The sequence below is a fragment of the Protopterus annectens genome, chromosome 6.part0, assembly GCF_019279795.1.
Source record: "Protopterus annectens isolate FY-2018-M chromosome 6.part0, PAN1.0, whole genome shotgun sequence".
Lineage (NCBI taxonomy): Eukaryota > Metazoa > Chordata > Ceratodontiformes > Protopteridae > Protopterus > Protopterus annectens.
In genome coordinates this window covers 1,123,227,746-1,123,252,534 of record NC_056737.1, presented here as the reverse complement: position 1 = coordinate 1,123,252,534, position 24,789 = coordinate 1,123,227,746, and the positions used below count along the sequence as shown (strand labels likewise).

Sequence of the window (24,789 nt, the reverse complement as noted above, 5' to 3'; positions counted from 1 at the left end):
CCCCTGGCCATTTCCAAAAGAAGGGAGTACCACTGTTGCATGGGACAGAAGGGAGTCACCACAATGATCTTGGGGAATTCTTTATGAATCTTTAGAAACACCCTGTATATCAGAGGAAAGGATGGAAAAATATTGAGGGGCATTCCTGTCCAAGGAAAAGAAAAGGCATCTGTCTTTCAGGCCTTCTTGCACAGAGTTCTGGAGCAGAATTTTGCCAGCTGATAGTTCAAAGAGGAGACAAAGAGGTCTACTGTAGGAACTCTCCACAGATGGATCAAGTCCTGCTCAGCTTGTCTGCCACACAGATTTGCCTGACAGAATGCAGGATGCCTGGCGGGGGTGTGTGTGCTGTAAAGATATCTCCAAAGCTACCAGGGGATAAGACTTGGATCCCTCTTGCTTGTTGATGTACCACGACTGTGGTATTGTCTGTAACAACTTGAAGAGGTCCAGGGGACCAAAGTGATTCAAATAATTGATACCTTGATTAGAGTAAGCATCTCTTTTCTACTTATGTGCTCGTGTCTGTCCTTGTTGTCCCAGATACCTTAGACTTTTATCCCTCTTGATACCGCTCCCCATGCAAATATCCCTCTTGACACCGCTCCCCAAGCAAAGTCCAAAGCGTCTTTGGTGACCAACTGCTTTGGAGTGGGGGTGGTGGAAGAGACCTGGATTTAGGGATATCTGCTGTCTTCATCAAGCGATTTATCTTCTGTCAAATCCCAGAACTGGAATTTGAAAAGATAATGTGTAGTGGTGCTGGGATCAAAGATACGTCAGATACCATTGTATCTTTTGCGTGTGGAGTCATGGAAAGGGTATTATGAAAATCATAGATGCCAAGAGAGCCAAAATCTTAAGGTATGCAAATATATTTATGAAGGACATTTTCTGTTGTTAAGGTCTTGCAATTTTGAGTTTAAATTGGATATTTGTGATGGTAATTCTAAAGGTGAGGTGTATACAGTGTTTTGCGATTCTTGCCACAGTTACTATGTGGACAAAACTGAACGAGCCTTAAAGAAGGGAATATAAGAACTCTATTATGACATTGGTAGTTCAAATACTAATAGTGCATTGTACAAGCATAAGTTAAATTGCACAACACATAACAACAAATTTTACTTTTTTTGTTTTAGAACAGGTCCCCTTCAATCCTAGAGGGGGTTATTGGGCACACTGATTGGAATATAAGGAAATTTTATGGCAGATTAGACTGAACACTTGCACACTTCCAGGTCTTAATGATGCTGTTTCTAAGCAGTTTAATGAAGGTACATGCAGCTAAGTTATGAATTGTAATATATATATTTAATTATATATATTTTATGTTTTTTTATACTTTGTAATAGCTTTAGATGTTTTCTTCCTCACGGTTTAGAAATATAGATTAATATTTATGTTAAAGTTAAAAGCTACCAGCAAGTCTGATGTTACAAGTAACATTAGGACACATGACTGCAGAAAGGCCACATAAATCGCAGTTTGCTGTTACTAATGTAAGTTCTGATGAAGTCAAAGTCCAATTAAGGATGAAAGTGATTACCTTTTGTTTTTATTATTTATTAAACTAATTTCAACTTTTGTCTGATTTTTCTGCCTGCTTCTTCTGCCTCAGACTAGGTGGGCCCTCGAGTTGTGCTTTTTTTTGTCTTGTTTTTATTGAGGCTTTTCTCTACTTCTTCTTGGTGTTTGGTTTTACTTGCAGACAATACACCATGTTTTCGCAGTTGTTCTTGGCTACTGTTTCTGACGAGGGGCATCATTCTAGCCCAGTGGCACCACTAACAGTCAGTCCTGACAATGCTGTTGCTTTGGAGTCCCTTACTTGTCAGATTACAGCTATTAAAGTCTCTTACACCAGTTTGCATTACGTCTGTTGGACATTTTAACCTGGGTATTGCTACATCTATGAACAATAATCCTAAACCACCAGGTTTTATGGCAGCTGCTGATTGCCATTTAAAAGATAATGCATTTCCTGTGGTAACGGCACCTTCTACGACATCTGACATTAATATGTGTACGAGAAGCAGAAACTGAGAGTACCACCGAGGTCCAAAACAGGAATGGAGTACTACAACGCAATAGCAATAGTTCCTTTGATTTTACTTTGAGGCTTCAGATCACGAACTTTGATTATAAAACTTCTGATGGCTCATCAACTGTAAGCAGCACATTCGACTTGCAGTTAACTTTATTTGAGAAAAAGTTAAAGAAGTATAAGCTGTTACAACTTGATAATGGATACTTAAAGGAATGTTTTCACACAGAAGTTTTCTGAAGGGGTAAGGGTGTGGAAATTCTCCAATGGAATTTCTGAGGAACACTGAACTTTATAAAGGTTGAATTAATATTTTTTGATGAATGTGGATATAATATTATGAAAGTTATTATTCATGATAATAAAAAACAAATTCAGATTTTATTAGATGAACTTCATCAACGTGATGCTTCACTTAAAGGTAATTTAATGTTTGATATTAAAACTCATGAATGCCCCAGAGTATTTAAAAATGTTGATAAAGTGTTAGATAAAAGTAAATCCAGGAAATGTCACAAGCTGGTGAGGGATGAAATTGAATATTGTAAAGGTTTGGCATATCCCTTAACTAGGTCAGAATCCGGGTTAAAATAAAAATATTAATCCTAACAATGCAGGGGTTTACAGGCTCTAGCTGAAAATTCCAGCTGGAATCTGGGTATTCACAATGCTCACAACAGTGGTACCAACCCAGAAGATAGATGTGATGATTTTCTAGGTGAGGAGCAAATTTCCCCTCTTTGCAGATCAGACAGCATTACTCAGGGGGACAGAGAGAATGAGACCAAGAACATGGGGAGGGAGAACACTGCCAACTCCTCCAACCACTACAGGAAAGACTGGAACAGGAACAACATGATGGGTGTTGGGCATTGACAGAGGCAACAGGTGAATACAGTATACGTAATCAAGAAATTTGGAGCTCACTTACACCAGACAATATGAATTAATTATTATTAAATTACATTTCAACACCCATTCTTTTGGTGGTTAATCAGGGAAGCCATCAGTTAGCACTTTATTTGGGGAAGAGTGTAATTGTGAGCAGGTTTTACTTTCTTTAATTATGATAACCTAGATATATAACCTAGATATTGATACCAGATACTTTGAAATTTTTAGTAGAGGTTTTACAATTATTCCTAAATGTAAGATGGATATAGCTAAAGTTTTAGTAGATTTAAATATGTACATGAGGAAACTCAATTTTAGGGTATTGTATCATGATACTGGTAACACGGACAGGGTACCAAATTAATTTGGTAAATAGTAGTACGTTTAACCCACTTTTATGCCTAAGTTTACTTACGTTTGAAAGATTTTGTAAACGGGATGTGAGGAAAATGTTCCAAGAAGGACGGAATTATTTGTTTTACAATATATCTAGTGATAACAGACACTTGATCAAGAAACTGATTAGAAATAGAGAAATAAGAATTATGAAACTGGAGAAGGGAGAGGGTACAGTCCTTATGAATGCTACTGATTATTCATCCAAAATACATGATATTCTTAATGATGATTCTCAATATCATAGAGTGTCTAATAATTAAATTAATATAGTTTACTATAAAATTGATGCATTTTTATGGGATTTGTTTGATCAGAATGACACAGAATTAAAACTTTATAAGTTTTTAAAAGTCGAGCTTCGTATGACACCAACTATATTTGGCATTCTGAAAATACAGAAAATATTGAAAATCCTCCCAGATGCCCAATAGTAGCTGCCTGCAATAAGCTATAACTGGAGTTAGACACTTTGTGAATGCGTTTGGTGCAGTGGATAGTCCAAAGGGCAAGGCAGAGAGCTGATAATATGATCCAGACACACAAACCCTTAAGAAACCCCTGAAATCTGGATGAATATGGATGTGATGATAAACATCTTTTAAATCAAGTGTTATTAGACAACTTAACTGTGGAAGAAGGAGTAACAAATTGGGAAGTGACTGCATTTTGAAATTGGGCACTATCACAAATTAGTTTAGGACAGAAAGATTCAGAATTGGACTCAAGACATTTTTTTTCTTTCTTTGGCACCAATAACACCCTTGAATAAAACCTTTTCCAAAACTGTGAAGAAGAAACTGTCTTTATTACTCCCCGAGGCAACATAAACATGGAGAAGTAGAGAAGTTTGGTCTGGTGGATGATAAATAACTCCCTTGAAGGGAAGAATTTCTTCCCACTGCCATCTGTAACCTTGAAGGGTAATCTTCAGAAACCATTTGTCTGAAACGATCTGTTGCCAAAGACAGAAATGGAGATTCAGACATTGTGAAGACATGATGACATACTGGACGACCATGTTGGGAGGAGGATCTTGGTCCCTTAAACGGTCATTCTGACTTGTGTAATTATCCTTTGTGTTTTCCTGGGGGGTCCTGCCATTGCTTTCTAAATGTCTGCTTACCAGCATTTTGCAGAGACTGTTTATTTTGTTTCTTGACAAAACTATATGAGGGGTATAGAATCCCTTGGAAAATTTGGAAAAGGAGGGCTGAAAAATCTTGGAGATTCCCTAAATCAGCTTACCTCTCTCATCACATTTTTAATATACTCAGCAGCAGGGGATTCAATAACTCTCTATCTAAAGGAGAACTTAAAATCTCATTTGTTTACATCTTCTGGGAGGATCTGAAAATACAGCCAGGCAAACCTCCTGAATACAGTACCAGTGTCTACAGCCCTAGAAGAAGTATCTACATAATCATAAACAATGAGAAGTGATCCATGAAATGGAAGAAACTAAACCATTCAAAGCAGGTTACTCCTCCCAAGAAGGGTTTCTTACACTTTCAGTCAAAATAAACTTAACATGTGAATTTGATAATTAAAAATTTCTTAAAAATGAAAGTTGCAGAAACATATACCTTTGCCCATACTTATCAAGCATTATACAATGCTTGTCTGAAAGGAAAGGATTGGAATTAACTAAATGTTTAGTAGCAGCTGGACTAACTAAAGCGATAGCTGCTGGGTCAAGTCTGGGATGAGTGTATAAAAACTTGAAAGACTGAGGCACATTATGTAAGTTATCTGCTTTCTTATGAGCAGCAGGTTGACTATCAGGGGAGTTACAGTCTGTGACAAACACATCCTCCAATGCTGACAGTTCTGGGGAGATGAGTGAAGGTTCTGAAATCTGTATTTGTAACAGCTCAATTTTTTTTCTGACAGACTGCAAAACACCTGTCAGTGTTCACCCACTAAAATCACTGGCACATACTGGGAAAAAGTCTGAGAAAGAGAATACCTCATAATAAGATTCAGATACCAAACTCTCCTCTGGGTCTGAATAAGCTGAAGAGAAGATCCTCCATCTGGTCCTTCACCTTTCTGTCCAAATTCAGAATTTTTAATCTCTTCAGGAAAAGAGGAATCACTTTTTCTTTTACCAGAAATCACCTTCTATGAAGGATCAATAGCCTCAACAAGACCCTGAGCCAGATCTAATAAACTACTCTTGTCTGGGGGAATCTGAGCAAGAGCAGACAAATGTTTTAGTTTTCTCTTTCTTTTTGACAGAAAATTTGGGACAAATAGGTTTATTAATGGCAACAGCAGCAGCTTCTCCAGGGATGGGCACAACTTTCTGACTAAACTCCTACAACATTGCATGATATCTATGGGAATCAGTGGAGGCTAGAAAAGATTGGGAAGAAAACAAGCAATCTCCGTGGTACCCCGAAGTCTCAAAATAACCCACTAAAGTGTAGTGGGTCCAAAAACAAAACAGTGTAAGAAACTTCTTTGTGTGGAAGACTTTCAAATCCATATATTTCTAGTTAATCACTTTATATTAATCAGATCAGACAACAGTAGTAGAAGTGGCGAACTTAAACTCGTCTTAAGTCAAAACAAAACCAAAACAAAAAATACTAATAGAAAATATATAATTGTACAACATTGCTAAGTATTCAAAAGTAATCCAAGCAAGGCAGGCAGTCTGTTTCCAGTCGAAAATCCTTTATTAAGTACACAGACAAGCAATCCAAGTAAAGCAAAAATAGAGTAATAATTTCCTCACAAGCTTTCTAAATATATATATACTTTTTATCAGGCATGGGAGTAGTTTACTGTGCTTTAAAACAAGGTGTTTTTGGTACACATGTTAAATTGACATCCCTTCCCACATCAGTGTGACATTCGAGCTGGTCCCGCCCTACTTAGTAGCTGTCATAATAATATTTAAACCTTATGTACTTTAAATAAAATTTATAATGATGTGGTACCTCTTATTTAACCAGATTATTAAGCAGATTATTAAGTCTGTGATTTTATCCAAGACAATATACTACATGGCTGGAAATTTATCAACCTTAGTTCATTTGGCAATCAAAAATATATATAAATATATACATATACATTTTGTATGTAAAAATCAATTTCTATTTTTATAACCTATTGTTAACAAATATCGCTTTCGTCCTTCTAGACTTCTTCAGGTCTGTGTACAAGAACCCTAAAAACAATCTATAAAAATATATATATAATTGTATAATTAGTTAGTATTGTTAATACACATCATTTTGAATAAAGTGGATAAAAATAAAAATAAGAAAAAATGTATGTATGATAATGGAAACAAAATATACACAAATTACAACTGATTTAAAATGGTATTTAAAACCAACTGGTAGAATAAAATAAAATAAAATAAATTAGTCATGTAAACAATGTGGCAATTTTCTAAGTTCCAGTGCACTTTTAATTGAACAGTAGTAGTTTAGTCCAGGCTTCCTAAAAGAGATCAGCTTTAATTGCCACGAGTTCATGTTTCTCCAGAATATTGGGGATGTCTCCTTCAAGATCACCCATGTCTATGTGATCCAGGATCTGGAACTTAAAACCTGTGTGTCTTTTATGAAGAGAAAGGTGTTTGGCTAGTACATTATTTTTTACATCCAGAGCGGATTTCTGACAGATGACATGAAATCCTACGCTTGAGTTTATTTACAGTTTTGCCCACATAGAATGCATCACACTCATTGCACTGTGCCCTGTAAATTACTTTTGTAGTGTTACAGTCACCCCCTGCACTGGTTTTAATGATTTTCTTTAAATAAGGGCAATAAAAACTATCACCTTGCTGTATAAATATACAAAATGTACAATTAGTTTCACATCTTTTAGTGCTTTTCTCATATGGTCTAGGTTTAAATTCAACAAAACTTCTAATGTTCCTGGCCTTCCTATAAACAAATAATGGGGCTTCACCTAAGATGTTAATCAGAAAAGGGTTTCCTGTGACAATGTCCCAGTTTTCTTCAATAATATTTTTGATACTGTGATAATCCAAAGTGTATGTCAGGATGCAGCTATTTTGCATTTGTTATTCTCTGTGGAATTACTTAACATTTTTCTACTGGGGAGGTTGAGTGAAGGTGCTTCAGTCCTTTTCAGTTGTATAATGGGTTCCAGGATGTTTTTTTAGCATCTGACTTTCATAGCCACTCACTAGAAAATCATTCTCTAAGTTGTTCAGGTTTCTCAAAAATGGTTCCATCTCTGTGGTAATTCTAGTTAATCTATAGCCTTGGGACTTCACTACATTATACTTGGTTTTTGTAGGATGTAGACTTTTACTGTGGAGTAATAAGTTAACCCTCATTGGTTTTCTGAATGGATCAGTGGTGATTCTGTTATTGCTGGTGTCCTTGGAAATCTGCATATCTAAGAACGTGGTTGAAGTACAGCTATGGGAAGAGGTAAACTTCAGGAAGGGGGTTGTTTGATTGAGGTAAGTGATAAAATCTCCAAGCTGCAAGGTGTCACCTTCCCACACAATAAAGATGTCATCAATAAAACGCAAATAGCATGTGATATGCTGCATGTAGTCTGTGTTGTTTAACACAAAGTCCTCCTCCCATTTGCCCAGGGCTATGTTAGCTATGCTGGGAGCCATGGCAGCCCCCATTGCTACACCAGCTTTTTGTTTGTAGTGTTTGCCATTGAAAGTAAAGAAACTGAAGTCCAGTACAAGATTTATGAGCTTGCTTAACTTTTGCTACAACCCAGGTCCCAGGCTCAGACGGAGGAACCAGCCCAATAACAGGTATAATAACAACAATAACAGGTGCCACAATAACAGGGGCTCCACTTATCTGGAACCACTCTGTTAAAGCACTGACTGAAGAGGAAAAAAGTGTGTTGTCCAAAGGACTTACTTTTGTACCAAGCTGCAGGAGTGAGGTTGCTCAGGTACTGATAGACCTTAAAATGTTTGTGAGGAAGCTCAACGTAAGGGTACAGTTTCATGGCAAAAGTAATGACTTTGAAAATAAGCCTGTTGATGAAACTATAAAAAGGCCTAGCAGCTATTGTCCACCACTACATCAAACACTAGCTGCTTTCAAAGTGAAATGTGAGATGGATATCAGGAAACTGATTAAAAAACCTCCTACAAAAAAACTTTATAACTTAACACAGGAAGAAAGAAAAGCATTGCTTGAGCTAGGCAATGATAAATCCAGGCATGTAATGAAAGCAGACAAGGGAGGAGGTATACTTGTGACTGATACAACTAGCTACAACCAAATGATCGAGAACATGCTGGTGGATAACAGATTTTATAAGTTATTTACCATGGATGACATAAAAAGAGCATATGATTTATGGAACACTAATCTCACCACATTATGGGAAGAAAAACTTATCACTGAAAATCTTTATAATTATTTATGGAGCCCATGCCCACGTTTACTTTACTTTTTTGGAATACCAAAACTACATAAGAACAGAGAAGACCCACTTTATAGACCGGTGGTAGCAAGTGGAGGTTCCCTTACTGAAGCCACAGCCATTTACCTTGATTACTTGCTGAAACCTCTAGCAGAAAAGAATAAGTCATACATAAGAGATTCAATGGATTTTTTGAGGAAAATAAAAAACATTACAGTGGAAGCTGACAGTACTTTATTAACTACTGATGTGGAATCCTTGTACACAGTGCTCCCTCACAATTACTGTATAACAGCAGCTATGGAGTCTTTTAAGAAACATAATCAGGGTACACAGGCGCAATGGCAAAAGTTAAGTAAGCTCATTAATCTTGTACTGAACTTCAGTTTCTTTACTTTCAATGGCAAACACTACAAACAAAAAACTGGTATAGCAATGGGGGCTGCCATGGCTCCCAGCAAAGCTAACATAGCCCTGGGCAAATGGGAGGAGGACTTTGTGTTAAACAACACAGACTGCATGCAGCATATCACATGCTATTTACATTTTATTGATGACATCTTTATTGTGTTTTCCCAATATAATAACTTTCACATGACACACAGGTAGCTATGTAAACAACATAATCACGGTCACAATTGTAATAATTTTTTTCCCAGAATGTTTCCTTTGAATGACTTATAGTGACAAAAGAAGAATTACTGATGAACCTACATTGTTTGCAATTTCTGCAACTGTAAGTACCCTTTTCGTTGGTATATGTACGAGTATTACCAATAGTCTTATCCTTTCCAGAGTCTAACATGAACTTGATGTTAGTTACTTTTTTATAAGTAAATCTGGGTACCAATCCCAATGTTGCCACTAACTCCTTATTTCCAAGAATTATTCTCCAATTATTCTCTATTACATGTTTAACATGCCACATTTCACTAACTATATTAGTGTAATATAAAAGGAAGGGGTAAGGTCAAGTGCATTTGAAGTTCACAGTATTAAAAGTGGATGAAAGCGCTAAACTTATTGTCCGAGTGTGGTCTTTTGGATTGTGGTTCATTACTGGGTGTTTGAAGTTTTTCATAGTGGTCTCTAAAGTTTCCTTCCTTTAGTGGGTACCTTTTCTTTATATCTCCACCTTGGCTTTTTGTCCCCCCCCCAATGCTGGCTGGCTTAAGATGATTGCTTCATAGTTACTAGGGTTTGGATACTTAAGTGCCACAGTTTAGAATGTTACTGTAGTGTACATTCAGAGTTTGTGTTTTTGGTGTTTAAGCGTTTTTTACTTCATTCAAAGTACTTTGCAATAAAGGTAAAATGTTTTTCAAGATGAAAAATAAAAGCTGACTCAAACTCTGCACTAATAAGATAAGGAAGTACTGTCCTTTAGCAGTGAAGACTTTATTCTACATCTGCTGTATACTACCCTAACTGTAATGTTATCCTGGTAGTGATGAGGGAGTCTCAGCTGTGCATTGGGTAGTGCCTGCTGAGATAGTAGACAAGTAGGGGTGACCTGCAGGGTCTGAGCAGTGAGTGTTGCATGAATATCCTGATTTGTTGGCTAATAATTATTAAATTACACACACACACACACACACACACACACACACACACACACACACACACACACGTACTCAAATTAAACAAAATGCTCAAATATCATCATTTACACAGTCGACCATAAAAAGATGACTTTGCAAATGTCAATATGCTACTGTGTATACAACAAGCAACAATCTTTGTGCATGCAAAATTAAAAAAATATACAGTAAAACATTTTTTGCAGGGAGGCAAGCCCCCCTGCATCCTCACACCCCTTGCTAACTATATTTGCTAAGGGATTGCACAATTTTGGGGAAAGGGCATATTTCCCTACCCCAAGAAATGTTCAATCTCACACACCTGTCACCCATCTGTGTAGACAACTTTATTTTGCTGGCTAAACAAACAGATGTTAACAAAGGATATATTTAACATATTTCAGTGGACCCATATGTGTATATGGGTCTACTTCAAAGAATCGAAATTTCACAACATCGAACCTCTGATCTGTAAAGACCAGATGATCAAAGTTGTGAAATATCGAACTTTGTGAATGGAGATCACCATACAGTGCAGAGCGGGAAATTTACTGTTCTCTTCACTGTAGTATGATCTAGGAGTTGGTATATTTAAATAGTAGGGGATGTGGGGGTTCAGGGGAGCTTTCCCCCTCAAAAACATGAAAGAAGACGTTTTACCTATTAGGTTTTCTCTCTTTTTTTTAATGTTTGATATTTCACACCATCGATCATCTGGTCATCTATGATTAGAAGTTCGATGTTGTAAAATTTCGATCCTTTGAAATAGACCCGTGTGTATACACACACACACACACACACACACATATATATATATATATATATATATATATATATATATATATATATGGATCTAAGACGTTTGCTCGACTGAGCAAACGACTGAAATCGAAACAGCCAGGCATACTTTACGTGAAAGTGCTTTTCACCGAAGAAGCACTTTCGCGTTAAGTATGACTGTTGCCGAGGCTGTACTACGGTACAGGTAAGGGAAATTTAGTGCGGTCTCGGAGGGACACCCCCCTACATGGGGGGTGCAGCGGGGCAAAGCCCCCCTGCTAAAATGTAAATGTAGTGGGTTTTTTTTTGTCACACACTTTAACAAAAGCACTTTTTTGATAAAAGCGTTTTCGTTAAAGTGTGTTCGGGTTTTATGGAATCGGACGTTTGCTCAGTCGAGCAAACGTCCTAGATCTATATATATATATATATATATATATATATATATATATATATATATATATATATATAAAACACACGCACGCACACACACACACACACACATATATATATATATATATATATATCTCACAGTGCATATACATACATGCATAGATACTGTAGAATATGGAATAAACAATAATAGAGAAACATACATAATGAATACACAACTATTATTGTTATTACAATGAGTTACTCAAACATTCAATAGCACCCACCATGGTAAGGTTGCTTACAGATACTGTCATTGGACCCATACTGTTTCCAGGCATCAAACATGTCGCCATCTGTTACCACAGATTCATTCTTTAGTGCCAGTTTGTTCTGAGCTGCACCATACAGAATTGTACCATTGCATCGCCACCACAACATGATAGTTGAATCACATTCAAACATTTTTAGTTGATCTTGTTTTCTGCTTAAATCAATTCCAAGGCAGGTTTTACTTCCCATGTTAAAAAGACGATGCTGAGACACCCATTTCCATAGAAAAATTGGGTTTTCCTGGTTGCAGTCTGAAAGTGTAATCTGTGCATCCATAACACTAAGGCATTTATCAGATTTTTCATGGTGGATAGGAAAAACTGAATCTACATAAAAAAAATATAAAAGATGAATTACCAATCAAAATAACAGCATATATCTAACATTTTAACATATATACTAAGAAAACAAAACCACAGAGCTGGTGTTCAACAACAGTGCCTTCAATATTTTACTTCCGAACTTCTACAAGACATACAAAGTTTCTCATGCCTGTCCATACTTACTTCTCCTTAGAGGTGGGTTTTTTTTGGTTTTTGGTTTTTTCAATTTTTCAACTTTCTTTTGCAGTGACCTCTTATATCCACTCTTTCTAATTTGTTTTGTAAGTGCTTTTTGTCAATGTGAAATTCTTTCCAAAAAAGTGATTTTATACTCTACATAAAATCAACTTCAAGTACAAAACTGTGCACAGAAATAAATATATTTCACAAGATGAGCTCCAGTAGACTGCTTGATGAAAATCTTGACAGAAAATGTACATAAATGACCAAGTTATAGTCACTAAATAAAACTGAATAACCTACTTAATGGGGTTTCACAGTTTGCATTCCCTTCAAACCATCCAACACATTGCTTAAAAACATTAACACTGCAATATCAGAACACTCCAAAGTTCAGCAAACTACAAATCTGGTTCTGCTCCAAAGCATCTTAACAACAGAAGACACCTAATGGCCAAAATGGTCTAGATGTATGCAATCCTGAAGGGTTTGCCTTTGTTTTACACTAGATTGTTTGCATTATTCTGCATTTCTGTATATTTTATTTCATGAAGTTCTCAGAGAAGCTTAGCAATAACTTAAGTGCTTACTTCAGCTCACAGATCATTCCAAAGAAGTAAAGACATGTTTCTGAAGAGGCATAAAGAAATCCCCTGTGGCTGCAGGCTTGCTAGTGTTGTTGTTGTGTCTTTTGGTTTTCCCGGTTAGGGGTCACCACAGCGGACTTCCGGTCTGCTAATGATTGGCAGTAGATTTTTCGTGCCGAGTTGCTGGCCCTGATGCACAACCTTCAATGAAGGTACACCCATTCATGCATGTCTCCACACAGAAGACGCTGTAGCTGAGAATCGAACAGAACAACATCTTACTGTGAGGTGACAAAGCTACTGCAGCACCACCACCAGTACGGGGCAGAAATGAAAGTTATGTGCTAACTGTATCAGTACAGCTTGGTAAGAAAGTTCATCCTCAGCAACAGCAAGACTTAATGCCAGACTACTTTAATCCCTCCCATCCTAGATGGCATCTTACAGTCATTCCTCTCTAGATCTGCTGTGGGTCACACAAAGTGGACAAAACTAGCATTATGACACTTGATTAATTGCATGACAGATGGGGAAATTAGGGTGATATGTTACAGAGGATGGATTTGTTCATCCAGATCTATTGCTATGGTAAGTACATACATTTTCATATCTGCTATGAGGAGGTCCAGCCTTAGTAACTGCAGGGCAAAGTCCCAAACTAATTCTCCTACTAGGTGGTCTCAGTTAAGAGAAGACACCAAAAGAGGACATGGATATCATTTCCTACTTACAGTGCCTTGCATAGGCTTGACAGAAGACCAGCTGTCTGCTCCATAAAATATCAACCAGAGATGCAGTTTCAAGAAAAAACAGTTAAGCAGCATCTGCTCTTATTAATTAAAAAAAACTTAAGCAGTAACTGCTTTCTTGAATGAGCCTTAAAAACAGAATGAAAAGGTTTAGAATACTTCTTATAATAAAGCTGAATGCAATCTGCAAGCTATATTGTTGGGGTGACCTTAAAGACCTTGACAGCCACATCCCTTTATTGTATGCAGTAGTTAAAAAAAAAACAGAGCTGAGAATCCTTGTTTACAGACATATGGTCGTGAATATAAAGCCCTCAACCAATGGTGCACTTTTCCTCAAGGAACCTGGTGTTCTTCAAGGTTACAATAATGAGCAATGACTAGTGCAAAGTGTATGCACAGGTTAATGTTGGATTCTGTAGTAACTTTAACCATAAAGGAAGGATTTGCTTAAGAGGAAACCCTATCCTGAAGAAACAGATAAATGGAGACAGCTGAAAGGGCCTGCAACTTGGAAATCATAATGACTGAAGTAATGGCTAGTGGAATACAATTTGTCAAGATTATAAAAGTGTTACGGTCAAACAAATTGTTATATCTCTGTAAGTATCCAGGATGGATCCAAGATATTAGTGGGATATTTGTTCACCTTTTTCGAGAGCTTTCAAACGAGGCATGACAAGAGGGTGTATCATAATACTGTTGTGTGATATTGCAGAATCTATGCAAATCATGCATACAACATTTCAAAACAATATCACTCTACAAAACAATGTATTTTAGATGGCAAGTATCATTGGCAACATTGTATGCCTAATTGCTTTGTTAAAGAGGACACCATCTGATCAACTGTAGGTTACACGGCTTTATGAAATTAGCAGAGTTATGAAAATGTGGCTTACAGTCAGAACTGCTTTAACAAAAAAAATTTATATCTCAAGAATATCTTCACATAACCCACCATGTTTTAATGACACTTTTTATTAACACCCACTGCTTGCATGCACCATCTCAAACATGACATTGTCAAACTCCATTATTGCATTACAAATGCAAACATGGAACACATCTTACATTTTCATAACTTTTTTGCAAACACTTCTTAATAACTCCAGCTCTGCATATCCTACGCTAGTCATTTCATGTATGCGTGCCTAGCAAATCATGCCAGCTTCTAAATGCCTCACTGCTGTCTCAGCAAAAGGTATGCATCTGTAACAGAATTTTAGAAATTAGACTTTGAAAACAGTGACAAGTACACACATTTCAGCAGTACTGGGAAGTCTCCTGTAAAGATGAATGTACCTTAAACCATAGCTGTGTAGGTACACTTACCATACCAGATGTTCAGATAGATCCCTGATGCATTATAGCTATATTGGAAGAATCTTGCCAAGGATCAGACATCTGACCAGCATATTAAAGCTTATGGCTGCCCTCCGCACTCACTCTACATCAGAGGAAGCTTGAGAGTGTAGTGGTATAAAAGCAGACGTAAGGCATCAAATTTCAGAGCTTTCTTGCTTCTTTCTACAAGGGAGTCTAAGTGTAAGCTACCTGGCCAGGTAGCAGACAGATGAATATTTATTTGCTAGGATTCCCTAATAGGGAAGCGAGGTGAAGTAAACCCCACCTTGGCCAAAATATTATGTCCAGAAGGGAAGAATAAAAAAAAAAAATGATTTGCGGTATGGGGGGGGGGGCGGTGCAGTACTACAACAGTGATGTTCTCGAACATCTACTACTATGGTTTATTTACTTAGACAAGTGTACTATGTCCATCACTAGATTACTAGTGTATTGGATAGAAATGAAAGTTATGTACTTACTGTATCGGTATAGCCTGATAGGATAGTTTATTCATGCAGTCAAATATAGCTACATGGGATGACTGTCAAAGCCTAGACAGCCAGGGAGGAAGATGGAGGTCAGAATCAGGAAACCCTTGGAAAATTAATCTAGTAAATTCTGTTATGGTATTGGAAAGTGAGCCAGTTTTGCAATGTTTGGTGAATATGTGAATAAAAAAGATCAAGTAGCTGCCTCTGGTACAGTTACAGAGTCCAAACATTTATAAAAAAGACTTAGAAACAACCACAGTTCTAGTACAGGGAGAGACTTACTATAGACAGAGTAACAAAAATAAAAAAAAAATTAGATAACCATTTAGAAATTTGGAAATTGTCTATTGTCCTTTTTGCCTTGTCACCAAATGAGATGTATAGCTGAGCCAAAGCTTTAATCTAGATTCCAAGTTGTCCATGGGCATCCAAAGTATGAATAATTCTCTCACTCGCCCGTTTTTAGGTTTAAGAAATATCACACGGAGATGAATGCATTGGTGCAAAGTAATTTCTGACACTACTTTACGCATAAAAAGATTGAATCTTAAGGTTATTCAGCTTACAACTCAGATACTCACATAACCAAAGTCAGACCAGTAAGTAAAACAGTTTTCCATGTCATAAATTTCAAATCAGCTTGATGACTTGGTTCAATGGGTGCTAAAGTGTGTTTTTCTAAGACACAGATGAAATCCCAAGATGGAACCACCTATTTCCAAGGTGGACAGATAAAAAACCTTTTTCAATAGTTGTTTTATTTGGAATACAGAAAAAAAGAAGAAGGGGATCTAAAAGCAGAAATGCAGAAATGGCCAAAAGCTGAATTTTAAATAGATGAATGTGACAGGCCTAATTTGAGCAAGTCACTACAGACGGTGGAGAACAATAGTCTTGGTTCGTTTTTGTGGCGCCAAATGCCTGGTGCACATCCTCAGGAAAAAAGGTACCTCAGAGGGATCAAATTTCCATCATCCAAGCAGACAAATGAAGAGTCTGCAGGTGGATCAGTGATCTCTTGTCCTGTATGAGTAGACACATTATGTGGGGAAGGTAATGCTAATTAGCCTTGGCCATTTTCATGAGAAAAGAGAATCAATGCTGACTGGGTCAAAAGGGAGTTACCAAAACAATCTTTCAAGAATCATTTTGGATCTTTAAAATCATGTAGTTTGGTAGTTAATGACTCAGAAAGTAGCAGACGTGTACACTTTTTCCCATACCTGTCCATGGCACAACTGTCCTTATCTAAAGGTAAAGGCTTAGGAGGAAGACAACAACTTAGATGGTTTATCAGTAGCCATATAAATAACAGCAGGGTCAGAAGAAGGACTTCTATAAAAATCTTCTGATCTTCAGGAACCTTATAGAACCTGTCAGGTGTTTTAGGGGCAGGAGGTTAGGATTCAGGGGCTTGAGAAGCTGAAGAGAAAGCATCAAAAAGGTCATCCAATGCTGGAGGGACTGCAGAAGATCTAGGAGAATCTATATATAATAGTTCATAACACCTTCTTTGAATGTCAGACACTTGGGAACAATTCTACTTAAAATGTTCCATCATATGAACCACAGTATCCACAAAAGATATCAGGAAAAAGTGAAACTTTCTCTTCGGATCCCAGGGCAAGAGGAGAGTGGATCTGAAAGGAGTAGGCCACTGACTCTTCACCAGAGTCTAAATCCACTTCATCTTCAGAGGAATCAGATCCCCTAGGACACTTTGAAGGAGTGGAGACAAGCTAACAGGAGCAGTAACAGATAATCCTTGAGGGGGGTTCAATGCCATAAGGGCAATGAAAAGCCCCTGAGTAAAATCCTGCCCTACTTGGTGAGGATCCTTAGCCACAGGGGCCACATGTCTGGTCTTTGGTTTCTTCTTTTGTGGAACATCAGCTTTAACTAGTCTTTTCAGGTCAGACCCCCTGACTAGATTCAATGAGGGCACCTTTTCCCTCACAAGTATCTGGGGAATCCCCCTAGGGTAAGCAGCCCTATGCAACCCAGTTGGAGGCCAATGACAGAGCAGAGGAAGCTGACATAGGCATTGGACAGTACTTGAGTTCTTCATCCAATCTGATGGAGATGACTGGTGGCAAAGAAGTTCTAAGGATTAGGTGCTCATACATCACCTCATGTATTTAATGTAGGACATACGTCTGTCTTACGGCACCTGGAAGGTGTAAAGGCTTTAGTATGCTGGCCGGCCATTCAGCTACCCTCAGCAGGACATCCCAGATGTACAGAATACTGCAACAGTGATAAGGGGGAACATCCCTGGTTATCAGAGGAAAGGGAGAGAGGAACATTCCTGTCCATGGGAATGAAAAGGCATCTCTCTTCCAGGCCTTCCAGCAAAGTGTCGTGGAGCAGAATCTGTTTAATCGTCTGTTATGAATGGAGGCAAGAGTATCTCCCAGATGCATAATCTCTTGGAAGACCCAGAAGCAAACAACACTATTAGGGAAGCTTCCCACTAATGGATAATCTCTTTGAAGACCCAGGGTAAAACATTTTTATGCTCTGCACCTTAATTTTCCTTTACAAAAACAACACTGAATTCATTACAGAATGTGTAATAAAAGCAAGGGCAAAATACAAAGGCAGACTGACCATGCTTCTGTCGCTATTAAGCAAATAATGGTTCATAATATATATCTTAACAATTAAAAGCTGTTACTCCATATCCAAACTTGCAACAAATAGCTGCAGCACCCAGGTCTCACAGAGCACAAATATATTTTCCACTTAGCTTGCTCAAAAATGATGAATGAGGTAATTCTTCTAGTGAAAATCCATTCTGATATTTATATTTTCATGATTCACCCCCACTAACAGTTGCTTCTTTTTAATTCATTCAACTTTTATTTACTCAAGACAGTATGTATAAGAGATCAGATTTACAGCTACATTAGACAACCATCTGATTATTTTACTCTCATAAATAACTCAGTAGGATAGACCCGAGATGAAGGAAAAAGTTAACACTAAGTTGGAAATGCACCTATTGACTTCAGTATTTGAAGGGTAGCACTCACTCCATATACTTATATATGCATGCACACTGCACCACTGTGTAGGCATTGCCCAATCAAAATAAGAGAGTAAAAGATGGCAGGAGAAAATGGATGGGTACACACGTACATATCTCAGTAAAGTTAAGGCACACTGCATGGTTGTAAATGAAAACTTTATCTTCTTCACTTGACTCCCATAACCTTATCCCATGAAAGAAGCACATTCATAAGCATAATATTCTCTGTGCAAAGTAAACATAAAGTCACCAAACTGAGCTACCCTCTATTCTTCTACATGACATGAATGGAAAAAAAGGCATTTCAGGAAACATCACCCTCAGTAGATTCCTTAACAGATGAAATTTAGTGTGTCCAGTTTTCCACCCCACAAACATGACTTATTCATCCAGAGGGCTAGCAGGTTCTGTAATATCATGCACATAGAACTGCTGCCTCTATTTTCATTTCAGGGAACTCCAGCAAGACCTTCATTACCATGTCTTCATCAAGCAGCCTAAGTGTGAAAGGCATATGCTGAGTCACTAGCACATCTAAACATTGTCACAAGGGATGATTGCCAAATAACTGGCAGTGGAATATACTTTAGGCATGTTCCCAAACAAGATTACCCTCCTCAACCAGTTCAAAATTACAGTCTAATATTTTTACCAAATATTCTTATCCAGAACACAAGAAACAAGATGCTAAATGCATCTTAAAGTATGTCTGAATAGGGACTGCTATTGCATTAATAGCACAGTTTTAAGCCTGGATAAAGCAAAACTGAATCAATTTAATATCTCATTGAATCTGTATTTGATAACATGGATTCAAGTCCAGGACTGCCTTTGTATCTATGGTCCTTCCTAAAGTTTTAACGGATTCTTAACAGCTGTGAGCCAATACTATCATCCATTCTTCTACTCAGTAATGACATCTCTGGCATTCCCTTCAGGGTTCAAGTCAGAGATTATTTTTTATCTTCTGAATAAATCATTTCAAGATCCTCTCAGGGCTCAGTCCTCAATCCACTTTTGTTGTTATTATCCACTAACTGTCCTACTAAGACCATTCCTGTTTTCACTTCTGGTGAGTGGTCCAGTTCTTGTCCTGATACAATCAACTAACAGTTCTCATATGATCTTGCCCTGAATGAATGACCATTTAACATGTGCTCCCTTCTGATACTTCATTTGTGGTTACTTATTTTTAAATTGCTCAAGTATATTTGCTTGATGATTTGTTTTCATAACCTTGTTTCCTCCCTGCAAACTGCAGCAATGTGTATGGGCTCAGACTGTATTCTTTTCAGCTCACTCTGAGCTAGTGATATCTCAGAAAAAGAGCAAAAATTATTTATGTTTTAAGTGATCCCCTTTATTCAAGTTGCAGTGACTCTGGAAACAGAATAAAATAAGGTGGGGATAAATTTCCCAAGATGGGATATGAAAGGGGCTTGGTCTGTGCAAAAAAAAGAAGTTATGTACTCATCATAACATTCCGTGTTTGTTGTCCATCTCGTCCTTCATTCTTACTGGTTGGATTCGGAGCCGAGTCGACCGAATACTAAAGCTCAAAGTCTTTCACTTGGCTTGTGGCTGAATACCTATCCCATCATGCAGTGGTGTAATCCCCCAGATCTTGTTTGCTGCTAACCATAATAATGTGTTTACATGTATCATATTTGTAGAATATAGATATAACAAAGAAAGTCAGAGTAGCTCCTTGCCTAAGGAAAAAAAAACTCTAAGCCCTCCAGAAGCCTTGGGCTGGGGGAAGGCGGGAGGGTCGTAAGAACGAAGGGCGAGATGGACAACAAACATGGAACGTTATGGTGAGTACATAACTTCTTTATGTTATGTTGTCCTATCTCGCCTTCATTCTTACTGGTTGGGACAAAGTACCTAGCACCACATTTCCTGGGTGGCTCATGGGACTACACTTTTCAGTACAGTGGAACCAAAGGAAGCCCTGTCCCTGGAAGCCAAATCCACTCTGTAATGAGTGATAAAGGTATGGGGCCTTGCCGACAGAGCAGCTGCATAAATACTGTCCATTGATAGTGTAGCTAGATAGGCAGATGATGTTGCTATGGCTCTTGTAGAATGTCCCTTGACCCTGAAAGGTAGCTCTCTGTTATTAGTACTGTAGATAAACCTGATGTAACTTGAAAGCCAGTTTGAGAGTGTGACCTTAGAAACAGGCATACCTTTTTGCACTTCTGAAAGGGAAATAAACAATTGATCAGATTTCCTAAAATCCTTGGTTCTGTGTAAACAGAAGCGGAGTGATCTGTGCACATCTAATTGGTGGAGCTTGTATTCTTTCTTGTTGCCATGATTGGGGAAAAACACTGGCAGCTCAATAGTTTGATTTAGATTAGTTTGAGAACACACTTTAGGTAAAAAAGGATGGGTTAAGTTCGAAGAGATACTCTATCCTTATGGAAGATAAAGTAAGGAGGTTTGATTGATAGGGTTTGCAATTCTAAGACTCTCCTTCAGAAGTAATGGCCACTAATAAAATTCTTTTCTATGACAGAAATTTGAGATCACATGTTGATGAGGGCTCAAAAGTAGGTAAAGTTAGATATGACAGAACAAAATTCAAATCCCATAGTGATAGGGGCTCTTTAATGGGAGGTCTTAATAAGCAAGTACCTTTTAAGAATGCTTTGCACAATCTGTAGGACATCAAGTTAGGAGTCCAGTCATCCATATGAAAACTAGAAATTGCAGCTAATTGGACTTTTAATAGTAGCTGCAACGGAACCTTGTTGAAAGACCTCTGCCAGGAATTCAAGAATAGAGCTGATTTGGGGCAGAGAAAGGATCAATCTTTTGTTGCGGCCCAGTATGAGAACCTCCTCCATTTACTGGAATATAACTTCCTGGTTGAAGCCTTGTATGAATATACTAAGATAGGTTTCACTGCAGGTGTGAAATTATGAAGCCTGACTAAACTTGGAACTGGAGCAGCCACGCTGTCAATTTGAGGGTTTGGAGGGAGGAGTGGGGCATTCCAGACGTATGAGTCAGAAGGTCTGGAACTGGGTCCAGAACTCATGTTTCCTCCTGAGGATGAGGCCGGAGGAAGGGAAACCACATCTGATGAGGCGAGTATGGGGCAATAAGAATTAGCCTGCTTCCCAATGACCCGGCTTTCTGTATGACTTTGGGTATTAGAGGAAAGGGGCGAAATGCATAAAGAAGACTCGGGGGTCAATCGTGTACAAGTGTGTCCCTTGGTGACTCCCCCAGAGACTAAGGCAAAGTAGCTGCTGCATTTGGCATTCATGGGTGTTGTGAAGAGATCACAGCAAGGCTGGCCCCATTTCCGGAAAATGATCTCCGCTATCTCTTGTTTTAGGGACCACTCGTGAGGCATGAGTATGGCCCTGCTGAGTCTGTCTGCTATTACGTTGGATTTCCCCAGAATGTGCTTTGCTACTAGAAAGTGTTGGGAAGATGTAGCTCATTGCCATACTCAGAGTGCCTCTCAGCAAAGGGGATAGGATTTGGTTCTTCCTTGCTTATGTACCAGACCATCTGTCTAAATTGCAACTGTTCCTAATGGAAGAGAGTCCTGAAGTGCCTGCAACACCAACAGCACTGCTCTCATCTCTAGGACACTGATGTGTAAATGGGCCTCATGCTCCTGCCATGTGCCTTGGACCATCCTCCACAGATAATGTCCCCCCACCCTATCTGGGAGGCATCCGTGGTCACTGTCGCCACAGGTTGTTGCAGGGTAAAGGGGTGACCTAACGTGACTTGACTGGAAAGGAGCCACCATCGTAGATCCTTCTTGCATGACATTGTGATTCTGATCTGGTGAGACATGGGAAGTTCTTGAAATGATCATTGAGAAAAAAGGAGCCACTGCAGAATTCTCATGTGCATCCATGCTAGAGGAACTAGGGTTATGGTTGCTGCCATGGTTGCTAGAACTTTTAAGACTGTTTTCACTTTCACTTTGGTTCTTGGCAGAAGAATGGAAATCTGTTGTTTGAGTAGAGAGACTCTCTCCGCAGGTAGCTTTGCCATCATGGAGACAGTGTCGAGATCTGCTCCTATAAATGTAATATGCTGACATGGCAACAAGGCAGATTTTTTGGAATTTATTGTTATCCCCAAGTGAGAACAAAGTTGTAACGTGGCTTCTCTTGCCTGTTGTAGTAGATGCCTGGTGGTGGCAGTCAGGAGCCAGTCGTCTATGTACAGAAACATATGGAATCCCAGGCATCTCAAGTCAGCCGTGACTACTGCCATGCATTTGGTTAACACTCTGGGGGTTGTAGTGAGACCAAAGGGCAGAGCTTGGAATTGGTAATGACTGGTTCCCAGCCGGAAGTGCAAATGACTCCTTGATGGCCTGTCCATTTTTATATGGCAGTACGCATCCTGGAGGTCTATCAAGCACATCCAATGGTCTTTCTCTAAAAAGGGAAAATAGACTGCAGTGTCACCATTCAGAACTTTGACTTCTTTACGGATTTGTTTAGTTTGCTGAGATCCAAGATGGGTCTTCAGTCTCCTGTCCTTTTTCGCACTAAATCCTGAATCCTGAGTAAGTTCCAAATCCTATTTGGTCTGCGGGGATTCTCTGGATGACTCTTTTGTCCAGCAACTGTTGAATCTCTACAGTTGCTTCTTTCCTTTGACTGGGTGGACCGTCTGGGATTTATCTGACGTGTGGAACGGGATGGCAAAAGGGAGTGGGTAACCTCTGGATATTACACTTTGTACCCACTTGTCTTTTGTGATCTCTAGCCAGGCTTCCAGGTAGAAAGATAAACGCCCACCGACTACTTCCAGAGGAGGGCAGGCGAGCCTCCTTTCAGTTGTGCTGTAAGGGTCAGCCGTGAAAGGAATCACAGTCACCCTTATTTTGTGGACACCCTCTGCCACCTGGGCAACGTCTACCATTACTACTTCCCCCTCTGCCCCTGGGGAAGGATTCACCTTGTGCATCTTGAAAAACTCCCTGTGATTTTTTGAAAGTACAGTTGTGTACACTTGCCATAAATGTAGATGTTCGAGTGTATTCACTGTTGCAGTCATCACCTGTGGGTTATCCCTGCTGTGGCAGCCCTCGGCTGTCCCGAATACCAGAGTCAATGTTTTTCTGCATTGGGCTGCTGTTGCTTGCTGGCTGACATCAGGTTGTAAGAAAAGACTAAGGGAGTTTCTAGACCTGCCCCAACACAGACCCTTGGCCATCCCCCCTATCTTAGAGGTGGTTTATGATGTCTTCCACGAATCCAGCTTAATTCCTGACGCCCTCCCTCCTGCTCCCAGAAAATCTGACATGTATTACAGAGTTCCAGATTCTCACAAATACCTGTACAGAAATCCTGCTTCAGACCCGGAGGTCATTACACAGGGACCAAAAGGATCTAAGGCTAGTTCTGCAAGGAATCCTACTCCTTCTGACAAGGACTGCAGAGCTCTGGGCAGATTGGGTAAAAAAGTATACAACTCTGCAACCTTAGCTATCAGAGCACTCAGCTGTCAGTTCCACATGTTAAAATATCAACAGCACACTTTGGAACTATTAAAACAAAAGACTTCAGTCTTTTCTGACTGTACCAATTTGAAAGAGTTAGCAGATTTACTGCACTCTACTTGCAAAGTGGCTAAACACTGTTTACACTTGTTGATATGATGCCCTAGAAGCCTCAAGCAGGGCAGCAGTGTCAGGATCTGCCATTAGTAGACATACATGGTTGAAGGAACAACATCTCCCTGATTATGTCAAATCTAAATTACCTGATGTATCCTTTGATAAGGACCACTTGTTTGTAGTAAAAGCAGAAGAGGTGCTTAAAAAGATGGAAGATAAAGCAAAATCTATGCAAACAGTAAAAGATTTCCTTCAGGTACAACCGCCTAGGTTCAGCAGGAATTTTCCCTCATAACACTGGTGCTTTCCTGCACAGAGCAGACAGGGGCAAGGTAAGCCCCGCAGGGACAGACCACCCAGACTTCTATCCCAGGGACAGCAGAGAACCAAACAATGGACAACTTCCACTCCCAAGGCAGGGAGTTCTAAGCCATCCCTCTATGGCAAAAACTCTCAATGACTCCTGCTCCTCCCTCTGCCCTCTTTTCACTCACCAAAAACTAGGAGGAAGGCTCAACCTCTGTAAAGAGAATTTACTTTCTGTAACAAAGGACCAATGGGTCTTAAAGATCATTTCTCAAGGATATATATTCTCCTTCTATGAACTCCCATTTCCAAGAGGGTACCCAGACTTACTTCCAAATCAGTGGGCAGAGGCATTGAAACAAGTC

The 24,789-nt window shown here is 38.9% G+C and overlaps 1 protein-coding gene across 1 annotated transcript in view; it reads right to left on the bottom strand.

Annotated features, from left to right (window-relative positions):
- LY75 (lymphocyte antigen 75) overlaps positions 1 to 24,789 on the bottom strand; it is a 3,856,564-nt gene that overhangs the window by 3,671,129 nt on the left and 160,646 nt on the right. The window contains exon 2 of the mRNA XM_044074746.1: positions 11,754 to 12,125. Coding sequence (XP_043930681.1) covers positions 11,754 to 12,125 — 372 coding nt within the window. The remainder of the gene's footprint in view (positions 1 to 11,753; positions 12,126 to 24,789) is intronic.